The 16,494-nt window shown below is 40.6% G+C and overlaps 1 protein-coding gene across 2 annotated transcripts; it reads right to left on the minus strand.

Moving 5' to 3' along the window:
* Nucleotides 1-771: 771 nt before the first annotated feature.
* LOC119728228 (translation initiation factor eIF-2B subunit gamma-like) lies at nucleotides 772-16,489 on the minus strand. Of its 2 annotated transcripts, none has more exons than XM_038200381.1 (11): nucleotides 16,402-16,489; nucleotides 13,183-13,370; nucleotides 12,137-12,297; nucleotides 10,601-10,881; nucleotides 8,512-8,610; nucleotides 7,898-8,025; nucleotides 7,571-7,764; nucleotides 6,215-6,289; nucleotides 5,247-5,395; nucleotides 4,155-4,258; nucleotides 772-3,155 (listed from the first exon to the last, which is right to left on the minus strand). In XM_038200381.1, exons 2-11 carry the CDS (start codon nucleotides 13,328-13,330, stop codon nucleotides 3,103-3,105), a joined length of 1,392 nt encoding a protein of 463 aa, XP_038056309.1. In that variant the 5' UTR covers nucleotides 13,331-13,370; nucleotides 16,402-16,489; the 3' UTR covers nucleotides 772-3,102. The 2 variants fall into 2 exon arrangements, with proteins under 2 accessions (XP_038056309.1, XP_038056311.1); XM_038200383.1 differs by lacking the exon at nucleotides 16,402-16,489 and adding an exon at nucleotides 16,361-16,380.
* Between the last annotated feature and the right edge of the window lie 5 nt (nucleotides 16,490-16,494).

Consider the following 16,494-nt stretch of genomic DNA (forward strand, 5'->3'; position numbering starts at 1 on the left):
TTTCTATTTTCAATGGCACACATGGGAAGTAAAAAAAGAGGAAATCAGCTGATCCGAGGAAAAGTTGCATGCCTGACTATATTGTTCGATTACGAAATACAGGCTGTATGTATAACACATTATCTTCAAGCAAACTTGATTCCTCGATCCTGATTGGTCGATCCATGACAACAAGCCGTGCTACATATGGACACGCAGCCTATGGCGCAATGAAGCCAGATTTTCAATACACATGTACATGACACTTTTTTTCAGGACAATTAAGGATATTATTTTGGGATTTTTCCTGTAGGCTACATGTACTATAATGTTATTAAAATTGAGAAGGCACAAGAGGTGTTTAGCGAGCCAAATGAAATCCGCCTTTGCCGTCATGGGCGTCGCCAGGATTTTTTCTAGGGGGGGGGGGCAAAACATATTTTTTCCCAAAAAATTCCTGTATTTCTCAACATATTTTCGATTTCTCAGTTTTGGAAGGGGGAAGGGACAATTTGCACCACTATGACTTCGCGCCTCTTTTTCTTTTCTTTTCTTTCTTTTTTTTTCTTCTTTTTTTTCTTTTTGGCTTTTCCTTGCCCCCCCCCCTCGCGACGCCCATGTATGCCGTGTGTTTAGCGGCGAGATACGTTGAGTGAAGAGCAAAGAGAAGATCTCAGATATCGAAGATCTCTGCACGCATTACGTCACACGTTCGCCAGGATTAGAGTAAGCTCCTCTGTTAATGGATGATACTCAGGACTACAACTAGAGAATGACCAGGGGAAAATCAGGAAGCTTTGCAAATTGGATTTTTTTTTTAAATTCTTATTTCGGAAATTTGGAAATTCGACAAGCATGTGCTCTTGCTGACATGGCCATCGGGTATTTCTTTAATTATGTACTAGAAATGGGCAGATGGCATTATGGCTTTTCCCAGGCAAAAAGTGGCCTATAGATTCTTGTCCTCCTCAGCCATATGGTTGCGAAGGCCGATTTCTACAGGTTACGTAATACTTTATTTTGAATGAAACAACATGCACACAGACATGTGGATGTTCGCGCTCCCGTTTGGAAGACCGTGTCTTCATGCATCTTCCAGGGTTTGTTTCCCTTATAAGATCCAACTATGTGCTAAAAATCGTTTTGATATGCTCAGTACGTTTCGTTTAAATTGGAAAAAAGGGCTGGTTACATGCATTGTTTTTTAAAGTTGTAACACTGGTGTTTGCAATATCTGTCAATCTTTTTAAGACTCATGAATATTAACAAGTTTCCTATTCATTGGCGTGCAGTAACTATTTGCAGTATCGCCTCCTTCAAGAGTTATTAATTAATAAATATCACCCTTTTTGCCAGCTAATTCCATTGGTCGATACCGAGACCAACGCGAAGTCACGCTAATGAATATGCTAATATGCGCTTCGTCAGCATTGTTGCTCCAAAATCGGCCAACCTGGAAACCATGCACGTGAGTTTGGTTGGTAAAAAAATCCTCGTCAAACTTTTCCTTGGAGATAGTTCAAGGTGTAACACAAGTGTTTGCAACAACAGATTAAGTTGAAATTCGGAATATATTTAGATGACATAAGTGTTCAACTACTCATAAATTGACAACTTGAGGGAATTCCTAGAAATCGAGATAAATACGTAGATTTGGGGGCGTTTTCAAACAATTTCTTCCCAACTTTAAGGTCAGCTTTACCAGTAACCAGTATTGATTTGTTCACTGACATGAAGTTTAGAATTTCTTCTTCTGTTATAATTTAACATTTCAATCATACTTAGCATATTTTCTGAGAAACACAACGTTCAAAAAGCCATATTTTAGGGGGTAATTTCACTGCTCTAATATAGCGTCCAAGTACGTAATCAGATTAACTCTGTTTAACAACGGGGACGCTTAGGCCTTCGCAACCGCATGGCTGTCCCCATTCCTCATAACTTATGATCAAGTCTCATCCTAAAAAAAAAAATATCTGTCAAATTGTGATTCAAAGAAAGTACATTGCTTCTGATTTGAATTAATGAGCTTGTAAACCTCTGCAAAAATGCAAAGCAAATATGCTGTAAGGACTGTAAGAGGTGTGAATAATTTTTGGATGAGGTAGAATAAAAATATACACACTAGGTGATCCATGGAGCGCTCTGTTTTCCAAGCAGTCAATATTACTTTTATAACACCTCACGCACTGATTCTTCATGAATTTAGAGATAAATGATTAAAAACTTAACAGCTGCCAAAAGAATAATGGTTTACCCAGAATGATGGTTTATGTCAGTGCAACATAACCCATTACATGTATAAGCATAACGAGAAATACTTCAGGGAGGGGGAGGGATTATTTTTATAAACAATGTATACTCAATGTTGCCCAAGTGATTGTGAGAAAAAAATCACTCTGGTGGGACTCGAACCCATGACCTCCTGATACTAGTGCAGACGTCTTACCACTCGACCATCGAGCTTGCCTGGGTCGGCTGGCTAAAAGATGCTATCTGATATAGCAGCGGGTACCGCAACCAAATCATTTATACAATGGGGTTTGCGTCGGAACGGTGTAAATTCACATTTTTCTCACAATCAATCGAGGGTAACATTGAGTATACAGTGTTTATAATAGAAATACGTTGGTGAAAGGCAAAACCCAATATTGAATTACATGATCCCAACCCTATTCCATCTTAATGAACATTCATAATATGTTTTCAGTTTATACATTGCTCACCTTGTTCTTGGAATACTTAAGTAAAGGTACCAAAGGATCACCAAGGCACCAATGGAAGAAGTAGGTGCGCTGTATATGTCATTGTACAGTAATTAATCCAGCATTAGAGTTGGAAGCAACAATGTGTCCACATGTCATGTTTCTTCTCAAGAACTGGACAGCCAGAATGTTACGTTACTGGACAACACTTAATATCAGACCAATACTCTGCTCTTTCTCAGTAGCACCTTCTTCCCCACAATGTCAGTAGGTCAAACTGAGAGAGGGGCCTCCCCGTTGCATTTGGCAAGTCTGTATCACTTTCCCTTCGTATACAATGTAGTTCCTGGTTATAAATAGATGTTGGGTCACATCAATCACCTCTGACCTGATGTGTTGACCCCTGACCCTCACAACATCATATCTCCATCATCCTGTCTGCATTGCCAATGACTTCACTGCTATATTTAGCTGAAAATAAAGAAAATGTATCACAGTGACAAGTCATTAGAGACATAATTGTTTCCTTTCTCCAGGGCTGGTAGAGGGTTTGGGTAAAAGGGAACTCCTAAAAGCTACCATTTCTTTCATGTAAACCTTCAACCAATAAAATAATAAATAAAGTGATGAGGACTTTTCATTTACAGCATTTTAAACCATGACTAACAGTGCTGTAGATAGGTTCATCACAAGTAAATCACAAGTCAATTTACAAGTCCAGTCAAGTGTGGCAAGGGATGAACAACTTATGGAATGTCTCTGTCACCGTTCACAAGAATAGCTTGTGACTTGACTTGGGATTGGATGACTTGTGATTGACTTGACAGCACTGATGGCTGGTTCACTTTACATTCTATCAAACAGCAAAACATCTTTGTTATCACCCAATGCACAAATAATATAGAAAACACAATTTGTTTAACATTTATAGGTGATTTGCCATTAGATGCATGTTTGACCAATTGATCGTTATTTAAGCCTCTCGAATTTAAGCCCCTTAAATTTAAGGCCCCCCAAAAAAAGTCTCCGGTTTCTGGTATGGAGCTTGTCCAAAAAGTGGTGCGGCGACACGGCTTTTTTTTTTTTTTTACCTGACTTTTTTGCTTCAAATGTCAGCTGATGACTGCAAATGGTGCCCGACTAAACTTAGTGAAAATATATGGGAGTCCAGAGAGGCCACATAAAGCTTATTCTCGATCATAACCCCATCTAAAAACACGTTGAAATTGCGCAGCAGCAGAATTCCAGTCAAACCAGTGAGTTTGGCGGTTTTGATACATCATCTTTCATTGAAAAAAAAACGTTTTCATTTTGCTGACGCGCATGGCTACGGCGACGCGCGCGCATACCAGAAACCGGAGACTTTTTTTTTTTGGCCTAAGCCCCCTTGACTAATCACGTTGCTGTTCTGATGAACTGGGCCAATCAGGTCATTGTTGATGCCACCCTGACATCAGCACTGACACTTACCTCTAGGCGGTACATTCTGGGAACTTCCAACTAAACAATCCTTCATTTCCACTCCTTCCCCAATGTGTGTGTTGCCGCACACTATGCTTCCCTGAATGGTACACCTGTATACAAACACAAAGACATATCACTTAAAGTGTCAAAGAGCAATAGAAAACAAACATATAAACAGTACAGACTCAAACTGTAAGGCATACCAACAGACATTGAAGGTGATGGTACAACCCCCCCCCCCCCCCCCCAACGAAAAAAGGTGGTTAAGTCCACCTGCATATCTACAATGCCAAACCGCTACAAAACTTAATCAAAAGCATAAATAAACATATTATTGTCTTTCTGCGATCCCCAAAAATGTAAAAAATAAAAAATAAATAAAAGTTTTTCATTCAATTGGCACACTGGCACAAAAATAACTTATATACAAATATTACAAGACAGTTGACGTAGGGTATGTTCAGACGGAGGGCAGTCTGTGAGCTAGCTCTTCTCCAATTAAGGAACTCAACGGGGGTTGTGTGGAGCAAGTGATAAAATCTTAAATGGGCTCATGTTCACACAATGATGGCTAACTCCAGAGCTAGATTTACAGTGGAGGTCACCAAATAGGTTACGTAATATATGTTCATGGATGGCATGGTGAATCAGACAAACCAAAGAACGACCAGATGCATCAGCATGGAGCTAGGTCAGTTGCGGCAGTGGAGCTAGGTCGCAAAAAAGAAGCCCCGCTGAGCTGAAAGTGGAGCTAGCCCCACAAATGCTGGAATTAGCCCTGGCTAGCTCCGGAGATAGCTCCAGAGGCGGAGTTATGTTGTGTCCAAAGGACAACTATTTTGGGTGGAGCTACCTAGCTCCGGAGCTATTTTCGGAGATAGCCCTCAGTCTGAACGACCCCTTAGAGTGCAAAGCTGCCAGCGGCAACAGGTTGCACCAATGGCAATATTCAATTGTACTAGCTCCCAATGTCTCAGAATTGGCAGTTAATCATTGGTGTTGATGGCCTAATACAACAAAGTCCCACAGACTTGTGCGCCTGTTGCACCTTGTTGCATCTGGCAGAGTTAAAATCAAAGTTGGAATAATGAAACCTACCCCTCACTGATGTTGACATGATCCATTATGACGGAATTGATGATCTTCACTTTGTCCCCAACCGTACAATGTTTGCCTATGATGGATCTCTTGATGGACACCTTCTCACAGACGGTGGTTCCCTCCCCCAGCATGGAGTCTTGCCCAACCTGTCAGACAACATGGGTAGAGTAGGTACTTATCATTTATCATTATGTTGATGGTTGGCGATCAACAAGTCCTGGGTTCAAATCCTTTTTTGTGCACTTGAGTATCAGGCAATGGACATCACTCCTAATCATTACATTCTGCATAGGGTATTGGTCAGCAAATTGGTTTCTGTCCTCTCACCACAAAACAATCCAAAACAGCTTGAAAAGGAGAGGCATGTGGCGCTAATACTCAGGTACTTTCAGTTGGAATTCTGATTTCAATGGCTGAGATTGGGCACTGTTGAACACATCAATCTTAGTTTCTTGTACACTCCCTCAAATCTTAGAGGCCCATTCAATAAGAAGGTATATAACTGCATGAGTTGTAAGTGCAGGCAAGGGGTATTAGAGAGGATCCCCAAAGAGAAGCAGGCATTGCCCTCTGCTCCTTCCCATCACCCTATCCAAGGGTAATGGTGACTTTTCATCTCTTTCACAACATTTGGTTACAGAGAGACTGATGCAAGGAAGCATTGTGAGTAGGTCACTTGCACACATATCATGCCAACACCAAGCGTTAACCCAGGTCAGAGGGTGAACACAATCCGTCCAACGCAAGCACAAAGTAATTGGATCACACCCATTGCCCTTGGATAGGCCAGTGGGTGTGAGCAAAGTATAGTTATAACTAAAAAAAAACATTTTTAGGAAGAAGCATCGTTGGCAAAATAAGGCAAAAGTTGGGAGGCTGAAAGGGGAAAAAATAAAATCCCCTATCTACCACTACATCACTGCATCGTCCTTAATATAAATACAAACACAAAGACACATCCTCACTTGGCTCTTTGTCTTGATGGTCGCTGTGGGATGAATTAATGGATCGTCCCCAAGAATCTGTCTGTGTTGTGTAATCTGTGGGAAGAATAGAAGGAAGCATGAGAAAAACTTTAACCCTCCTATCTGAACAGTAACAGACAGTCAAAAATCAATCCTCTTCCCCTGCCATGACTTTTACACAGGCTAGTCACAAACAGTCGGATCATATTTCAAGCAAGCACTGTGACTAGTCAAATTCAGTCAACAGGCAAAAACAGGCAAGTGGTAGCCACAGCTGGCTTATCAATCACATACAGTCAAGTCAATACTGCTTTATGTAGGCTGGGAGCTCTTAACTGTTGAAAACAGTCACTTGATTAGTTTTGACTGAGAGGACAACTTGGCACAGAATTCATGTTTGCATGAACGGTTAAACCTTAATCGTTGCATACGTTGGTTGGACTCTCCTTGGATCTCACAGTTAATCACTACAGTAACTTTTTTGGTGACACTAGACTGCTGCTTGAAAGATTTATTAGCCTGTTTGTGATATGGCAGATGCAATGGGAGGTTGCTATTTGGTTTAGGTTCACTTGTTTGTATTTACCCAAAACCATAACGCCCTTCTTATCAAGTCTGCCATATTTTTAAAAAAGGCTAATGGCTTTCACTGTGTAGCGAATAGATACCTTTGAAAGCAGCTTTAGAAAACAAGCTCGAACTGATAACGGAAGCTGAGACCCAACTGTAGACATGTTACCTATAAGTCATGTACATGATGTAAAATCTGTTCTTATAATGCACAACCACTCATGTGGTTGTGACTGTCAACTGAAATAAAGGATTCCTATTTGTTGATTGTCAGTTGGTGCATGGAGCGTTTTTATAGCTGTATGCTAGGTACATGTACTGCACACAATGTGTGTGCAGTGCAGTGCCAGCCCCAATGCGTAGTGCTTTTAGTACAAACATCTGGTTTGTGACTCTAGTGACCCAATTTTTCACAACTGCAATAATTTAATAGCTGGTCAGTGGAGACCTATGCAACTGTCACAATTCAGGGCCATGAACCTGAGGCACGTGTTGTTGCGAGGGCCTTCGGGACAAGGTGATTGATTGCCATGAAAGGCATGTGCTGACATTTGTTACCAACCAACCAACCAACGGAGAGACATGAGTACTTCTAGAGCTGCTCAGCTGCAGCTAAAAATGAAAACTTTGAATCTAAAATTCAGTTATGAGTAAAACAAAGAATAAAATCAGTCCACCAGAACTAAAGTTAGGCCAACTGTTCCTTGGGAGGATGGTATAACAGGTTTTCAAGCAAAACCATTTTAAAAATGGAAACAAAATGACACAAGTGAGAGGTGGATTTACCTGTCTGTTGGCTTCACAGTATGCTGCCACTGTGTTGGCTCGAATGCAGAAACCATTCTCCATGATGTGAGTATGACAGCGTAATGTATCACCGTGTTGGTAGTAGTCAGACATATCTCCCATGTGCTCATTCCACGATGACATTGTCCGAGCAGTCTTGGTTAATTCATCCAAACCGCCGTAGCTTGCAATATCTGAAGACAAAGCAAAACTGTCTCAGGGTTTGTAAAGGGGGAGGGGGCAGAGAGGGGAAGATGTTTGCAAAGTAAATGGGACTTTAGCCAACTGTCTTTGCCAGAGTTCCAGTACTGCTATCTTTTTGCTTACCCTTGTCTTGCTGTGCACCTTCTGGCTCCATGGAGTTGGGCTGAGGGACAAGTTGACCAGTCTTAGGCCTTGAAAATTGTTTCCTAACCAAGTATGGTATCAACTCTCCCTTGATAGTCGAGTACGTCCTGAATAAGACAATCCAATTCACAAACAAGATCCAGTTTTTGAGATTATTTAGCATTCTTTTATACTGTAGTACTGACAGCTATCAGTGACAAAAAAAATCATTAAAAATGAGTGATATTAATTAACACTAACGATCCCCATCCAGTCAAACTCCAACACCAGGGTTTGTTGGAATCTGTTAGGATGAGTACTGCACTAGTAAACTGACTGTGCTTTAGGTGGGATTAGGTATACCACAAATAAACAGAGTCCAACTGTTTTGTACCTAGTTTACCATATGGTGTTGGAATTTACAACACCTTAGGGGGTTAGGGTTAATTGCTACTTTTTCTCAAGACAGCAGCCAAACTTTATTTTAACAAAGTTTATCAAAACTTCAGCTTTAGATCCCGTATCCCTAAGGGAAATCAAACAAGATTCAGCTTCAAATACTCCAGAAATGCATCATGCCCTGGTTTGCATGACACAAGTTTCTGCATCTCTACCTGCCAACTTTGTTGTCTGCCAAGAAATCCAAGACCCATTTCTTGAGGATGTACATATGGGCGTCCATGAGTCGGGTCTTCACTTGAATGAATGGATACCTGTCAAATCAAACATCCACCAAAAAAGTGAGAAGAAGAATAGTTACTTTATACAAGTATCTCTGTGTAAAATGGATAACAATTTAACAACAATCAACAGAACTGTTTTGGGCATTATTTTCTTTACATTTCCAAGGTTAGATGTGATTCACTTGAAAACATTCAGACATTCAAGTAAATCCAAAATAACTGTGTTACTCCCCAGGATTCTCCTTGGAGAGGACTGCCACCAGTTTTTTCGCCTGGCCATGGGGAGGCATCATTCATTATAGTACATGTATATACTGAACCTATATCCACATGTAACAACCCCTTCATTGCAGTTTTCATTGGTCATTTTAATTTTAACAAGTCAGGTGTGTTTACAAACACAAATGCCCCGCAACCGTGACTGTTTCCATGACATAACACCACTCTAACATCAACTTACATGTACCTTGGTCAAATGGAACGTTCATTGACAGCATTAGTGTCTTCTGTAGGTTTTATATGAATTAATCCCTTATCCCTATGATCTCAGAATAAATACAAGATTTCTATTGTTTTAGCCACTGTGACCTTGACCCTTGACCTTTTGACCCCCAATGCGATAGGCTTCTTAGGATTGCCAAGGACAATCCACAAACCAAATTTGAAATTCATATGTAAAGTATTTCTCAAGTTATCGCGCTGACAAAATTTCTATTGTTTCAGCCACTGTGACCTTGACCCTTGACCTTTTGGCCCCAAATGCAAAAGGCTTCTTAGAATTGCCAAGGACAATCCACAAACCAAATTTGAAGTTCATATGTAAAGTATTTCTCAAGTTATCGCGCTGACAAAATTTCTATTGTTTCAGCCACTGTGACCTTGACCCTTGACCTTTCGTCCCCAAATGCAAAAGGCTTCTTAGGATTACCAAGGACAATCCACAAACCAAATTTGAAGTTCATATGTAAAGTATTTCTCAAGTTATCGCGCTGACAAAATTTCTATTGTTTCAGCCACTGTGACCTTGACCCTTGACCTTTTGGCCCCAAATGCAAAAGGCTTCTTAGAATTGCCAAGGACAATCCACAAACCAAATTTGAAGTTCATATGTAAAGTATTTCTCAAGTTATCGCGCTGACAAAATTTCTATTGTTTCAGCCACTGTGACCTTGACCCTTGACCTTTTGGCCCCAAATGAAAAAGGCTTCTTAGAATTGCCAAGGACAATCCACAAACCAAATTTGAAGTTCATATGTAAAGTATTTCTCAAGTTATCGCGCTGACAAAATTTCTATTGTTTCAGCCACTGTGACCTTGACCCTTGACCTTTCGGCCCCAAATGCAAAAGGCTTCTTAGGATTACCAAGGACAATCCACAAACCAAATTTGAAGTTCATATGTAAAGTATTTCTCAAGTTATCGCGCTGACAAGATTTGTCCGGACACACACACCCACACACACCCAGACTTGTTTCACATACCTAGTGTGGACTTTCCTTTCTTTTCGTGTAGTTAAGGAACACCAGTGGAAAAACTCATTTTTCTCAAACTGTGAAAACTCTTACAACCCAATTTTTTTTCAATGATTCCCTTTAGTGTTTCTCTTCATTCTGCTACAGATAAACCTAACCCAAAAATGCCTCTAAACCTGTTTTCCAGAAGTGGGGAAACACTGTGTGGACGTGGGCAAGTCCACACTTCGTCGCTGCTACCTACATTATGTGGACGTCTTTTGTTCGGAAGTCCACACTGCGTATGTAAGACAAGCTCACACCCACACACCCACACACCCACCCACCCACCCACCCACGGAAGGACAAGGCGGAAACAGTATGCCCCTTCGGCTTCGCCGCGGGGCATAAAAATTACAAGACTCGGGACCATATTTTGTTCCTTTTTTCTTTTAATTTTTTTACTGTGGGGGAGGGGCTCTTGTCCCAAGCCTCCTTTTGATGCAACACTGACATACAGTGTATATCATGGCAGGTTTTTTGCACAAACATGTCTCATATTTCCCTACCTCTTAAAAACTGACTTCCTGAGAGTGAGATCTTCTTCTATATCAGCCTGAGCTGCAAGAAGTAGAATCCTGCCTCCCTTCTCATCCAGACCAATGATATCTCGCTGCTCTATCTTCCTCTTGGACTTGGAGCCAGGGACATATATCCCTCCTTCAGTGGATTGGTCTGGCAGGGTGTGCATTAATACTGTCACTGATGCATCGTATGTCCTGTGCACATCTGCTAGTAGATGTAGCTCTATGTCTGTGATCAGATCGCAACTGATGACAAGTACATCAGTCTAGGGATGACAAATGTTATTCATTTCGTTATTGAAAAATCATCTCTGTGTCTGTCTGCACCTGAAAACATGCACCTCATCCAACGTGAACTTTTGAAGGTCAACTGAATGTGAAATGCATGATAATGGAGGTTTAACCCTAACCCTCCTCAATCCTCCAAAATCCTCCAGGTGGTTTTGGAGGATTGAGGCTGAATGGCAAGAAAGCGACGGTTGGAGGATGCATTGTGTCAATTGCAAGTTCGTAGGCCGTACCCAGTATTGTTAATGTTCAGTCATGCACAATTGAGCCCTGCATTATGTTCAATATCCTTCGCTCTGCTTCTGACTGTCATCGGCGCTGCCTCAACCCATTAACCCTTACCCTACTAGACCCTCCAACGCATGCCAATATGTGCCTCAAGAAAATCTCCCATGTTTTTTGCATGGCCCTCCAATATCTGCCATGTCATTTCAAGGGTAACTGGACAGGCACTCCAATACATGCCACAGAGAACAATGAGAGTCCTCTGATAACAATCAAGTGCCCCCAGCTGGTCAGTATCAGGCACCCTCCAGGGCCTCCAACTCCTGCCAATTGGAGCCTTCACTGCTACATTTAAGTATCCTCCAATAAACTGCAGCTGGAGGGCATTGGCATAACCAACTGACATGCAGTAAACTACCCTCAGAGAGTAAGGGTTAATAGAGACTGTAGGAGGATTTTGAAGGACTGAAGCAATGGTCACCCCTCCACTGAACAAATTCAAGAAATAACGGATGATTTTGGAGGATTGAAGCTGATTCCAATTTTTACATGGTGGCAATTGGAGGCTTTTGCAGGATTGAAGTTGTTCCTAACCAAAAGAGCCCAGGGAGTTAGGGTTAACAGGTAGGCAAGGATTTAGTTGCGGATCAAGGGTATCAGAAAACAAAATGATCTTCCTTGAATAAACTCTTTCTTGAATGTTTTTGTCCATAAAACAATTACAGAGCCCTGTAAATTAATCAATCACCTCCTCAAAGCAAGCCACAAATTGATTGAGATTCTTTTCAATTAGATTAACACTCTAAAGTGAGTGTTGACTCAGTGTTCAGACCCTACTCCACGGGAATCTGCGCCCTGCCTATAACTAACACTACTGCCCAGCACAATGTACATGTAAAAAGGTGGCCATTGACTCATTGGACAGGAAGGTACTGCGGATACCGAATCAACGTACAAGTGATGCCACTGGCCTTAATCCTGTCACATTATACCCTCATCTCATTTTACCTTGATTTTATCTCGTATAAATCGGAGTGATTCTGCAGTGCCCCAGTCTTCATCACTAGGAATTGTCACCACTTCCAGACGAATGAGTAATTCCCCAGCTGATGACTGAAGGGCTTGAACCAAGTCACGCTTCACCGAGTCAAAGGTGACAATGATCACACCTACAAATTATGAAAAGGTGAAAGAAAGTGTTACCAGGGATCATATGTTTGACATCATGAGTTCCACATATGTAATTGTTTCACATTATCAGAATTATTTGAAGAAAAAAAACCCAGAACATTGGGAGACACCATTTTGGAGGTATCAAACTGAAGAACAAATAGACAAACATTGGTCTCAATATTAACCATGGAAAAAAGTGGGAAAAGAATCAACATGGATTTGATACAGAACATCCAAGGAAAACTCTTGATGAAAACTACTGTAATACAACTAACCTGATGAAGTTTCAGCTCAGTGAATGCTGTATATTCCGAGAAAACAATATTCTACTATCTTGATTTCAAACAAAAGTTACTGAGTCATGTTTTGAATTGGGCCTGAATTCAGCGTCCTAGACAAGTTCTCACTGAGCCGATTGCAGCTACGCGATGTCACGCACTGAACCCACGAATTATAGAAACCGCGCATGCGTCGTGTCAACACTTGCGCGCACTTCACTGAATAAAAAAACAAACTACTGACAGAGATTTCCAACGATGCGTCTTTAGACACATCGTTGGAAAGGCATTGTTTAATTGATTTCTTTAAAATGACAGCTTGCCAGAAAGAGTAATTTCACAGGGAGTTTAGTCCCATTGCTATCTTTAAACCAAGTATGCTTTTCAACAATAATAACGTCAGTTACTTTTTGGATAGCTGCAAATGATGGACTATACCTTTAACTATAGGCTTATGAAATAAATGTATATGAGCTGCATCTGAATTACTGGACTATAGATGGCAGTTACACAAGCATCTATGGTAATTGGATTCAGTTGCTACATCACATGTAATATTGCCAGCCAACAGCCATGTCATTCTAAACAGTATAGGTTACTTACTCTCAAATCCAGCTTTGTCTAGCATATTGACAGGGTACCAGACCAATGGTCTATTGCCAACGGGGAGTAATGCCTTAGGAACGCTGGCTGTTAGATCAGGCATACGAGATCCACGACCTCCAGCCATTATGACTGCTTGATATTCCATGCTGGAAGAATTCTTAGTTGTTTACACATCAGCAAAACAACTGAAAAGAAATTGGAAAAAATATGCAACGCGTGCCTGGTGGCCCTGAAGGGACATAACACATCGAGATTTCTGCGCAGATTTCTGCGATGTCGCACATTTTCTTCTGCGATGTCGCAGAAATCTGCGCAGCATTCTCGATGTGTCATGTCCCTTCAGGGCCACAATATGATTGTGTCGTGCGCAAAATTAACCAAACATCATGGACAGCGTAATTGGCCCAGGCCCAGTCAGACCGCTGTACAGACCCAATCACGGCTAGCTGTTAAATGTGTTGTCTGGACATGCACAGAGAAAAATCATGAAACTCTGATTTCTCCATAAGCCAATCAACCATTTCAAACTGAAAGTATCGATAAAATAAGGCCATGGTGTATAAAATCAAGCTATACCATTTTCCCCCGAGTACAGTTGTTTTCCTAGTTCCGGATTTTTCCTAGTTCCGGATAGCTTCAAATAAAAACCTACCTCTTTTGGATTAGTCTCTAATAATTTTTTTTCTGACGATGTGCATTTTGAAAAGGAAAATGTAAGCTCCTCGATACACAAAGATTTTTCCAATAAAATGTTTAGAAGAGGAATTTTGGCCAGATTTCCGACTCGCACTTTGACATGTTTGGACGGTTTGTAGAAAATCGCGGGAGCTGCGAATCGATGATAAATTTTCCCCTCAGTATATCACTTGTACCGTGTGATTTTGAATATTTTGTTCGTACACTACAGTCCTATAAACTCTTCCATTGAATGCTTGTTTAATCAAAATAAGTTGTTCAGTCTTTAATTTTTGAAAATTCGCCAACGAATGACCGTATGCTTTTTGCCTAGTTCCGGATAGCATGTGCACTTACGACCCAACTACACGCGCGTTACTTGATTTTGTGTGACGTATTCTCGGTCCGTGCGTGAGTTCGAGCCGTTGCGCTGCAGACAAAGATTCAAAATCATTTACGTTTTTCTATTTTTTAAATTTGCTGGAATTCTCTTGAATGAACTATTTTTGGAAAATGAAATATATTTTATCAGAAAATATGCTTGATTCGGTTGGTTCTGGCTGAAAAAAAATTGATTTTCTCGCATGATTTTTTTTTCGCGTGAAGCAGTTTTGATCGATTCGGAACTGATTGAACCGATCTGGAACTAGGAAAAGTGACATTGGTACTTTTGACATTGTAAAATCAAAATAAAAAGAGCTTAAATTTTAAAAATTATTTCGTGTCGTGGTCTCTCCATCACTCAAGGTAAACTTTTTAATCAATGTCACTTGAATTCATGGAGTAGTTGAGCTGAAAGCAGCCTGAATGATGTTTGCTATCCGGAACTAGGGAAACGACTGTACTGCTATTCGAGTACGAGTACTTTGACATTCGAGTACGAGTACGAGTATTCCCAAAAAAGTACTCGAGTAGTACTTGGGGACGAGTACCGAGTACTGCAACTTTAACAACACTGCTAACTAGTATCGTCAGAACCCCTAAAGCTACGTGGTCCTTTTTCAATGCATTTACATACAATTTGTGTGTGACAACGCACGCGCATTTGCAAGCGTTAATATAGTCATGTTTCCTAACATGGCGCACTTTGAAGGTAACCTGACTTTCCTCGTGTAGTGTTGCCATACATCTTTGTTGACAAACCTCAAATTCATGCAGTAAAATACTACTACTTTTACCTTAGTCCGAAAATTTGGGACTCTCAATACTGTGTATGAGAGTCCCAAAACTTAAGGTATCCATATCGTGCAAAACTTTGTGCTGCATGATAAAACCAGTGTGAATCAAATTTGCAAGCTTCTTACTCACTACAGTTTCTTCAATAATCCCTGAAACTTCTGCCTAGCGAAGTTGCTGTTGTGAGCATTGCATCACCAAAATTTCAGCTTTTAATTCTAATTTTGCAGAGAGTTATCGAAATCCATACGTGAGACATCACATTGATGTGTACTGCAATGCATTGTGCAAAAAGACTCCTCTGCTATAACATTTTCATCGTTTAGATAAAACAGCGCCCTCTTGTTGATCTGAGTGAATGCAAAATGTTTCGTTTTTTAGCAGAGGGCGCTATGTTCATTTGGCCATTGATTAAAAAACAAGTAAGCTGCAAGGCTCTTCCTACACCTACCCAGAATACATTGGGAATCACACACCCATTTCCAGAGCATGGAGATTGACGTGGGTGGTTTTTGAACTGCCAAAACCTTGCCTTAAAATTGGATTTAAGGTCTCAAATTTTGCAGGTGACATGCTTGCAACTATAGCATTTTGATGTATGTGTTGTGTGGGCATTAATTAGCCAAATGGTGAGTAAAAAAACGTCAGTAGTAATTTTGCACGTTTCTATGCACTCACGGTCCCAGTCTGCTTTTACCTTTGCTTGCTATTTAACCTCTGTGAACAATTTCGGTTTCATAAAATTTAATCCGAAATTCAAAAACGGCGGCGTCCAGAAATTGGGCACAAATTGGGGGGGGGGGGGGGTGTGTTCCCTAATGTGGCGCACTTGAATAAATCTCGGAAAATTCTAAATTAACATTTAAGAATTTCTGTAAACTTGATAAATTCTGATAAATAATTCTTATCTCTACTTTACTTACATACCCAGCCAAATGTTTGTCAGAAAATTATTTTCTTATTTTTCGGGGCATTTTCAAAGGGTTCTCTTCACACTTGAAAAATCGGAAAATCACACCAAAATAGATTTATGAACAGGAGTGTTTAGAACTTGATGAAATTTCACTTTCTGTGAAATTTCAGTTAAAAATTTTGCTCTAGGTAGGCGCTACAGGCGAAAAATCAAAGTGCGCCACGTTGGGGGCCGCGCCATGTTAGGGTTCATCAACAATACCTGAGCTGCGCAGATCATGCAGATAATCGAAATTCCATTGCTTGTCTAGCATTCTTTCCAAATAGTATAATGTAGGCTTCATATATGGGCTAGGTATAACTTGAGGACTAGAAAAGACTCCAAATCTAAAACAAACAACACTTGAATTACATTTTACAAAGCCTTTCCTAGTTTCAAAGGCAAATTCTTACCATTGACGCAAGCACATGTCAAAATATGGTCCGTGTGTACGTGTGTACGCGCGGGATCTGGGATTACAAAAAGTGCGCCCTCAATAGTCGTTA

The sequence above is a fragment of the Patiria miniata genome, unplaced genomic scaffold (genome assembly GCF_015706575.1).
Source record: "Patiria miniata isolate m_02_andy unplaced genomic scaffold, ASM1570657v1 HiC_scaffold_20, whole genome shotgun sequence".
Taxonomy (NCBI): Eukaryota; Metazoa; Echinodermata; class Asteroidea; order Valvatida; family Asterinidae; genus Patiria; species Patiria miniata.

What these genes read in the sequence shown, in the direction of transcription:
- LOC119728228 (XM_038200381.1), bottom strand. Translation starts at nt 13,330, where the DNA reads ATGGAATATCAAGCAGTCATAATGGCTGGAGGTCGTGGATCTCGTATG. An exon ending in AGGAAGTCAGTTTTTAAGAG is followed by an intron (nt 8,611 to 10,600) that starts GTAGGGAAATAT and finishes TTGATTTGACAG; the next exon opens with GTATCCATTCATTCAAGTGA. An exon ending in AGGTGCACAGCAAGACAAGG is followed by an intron (nt 7,765 to 7,897) that starts GTAAGCAAAAAG and finishes CTTTGTCTTCAG; the next exon opens with ATATTGCAAGCTACGGCGGT.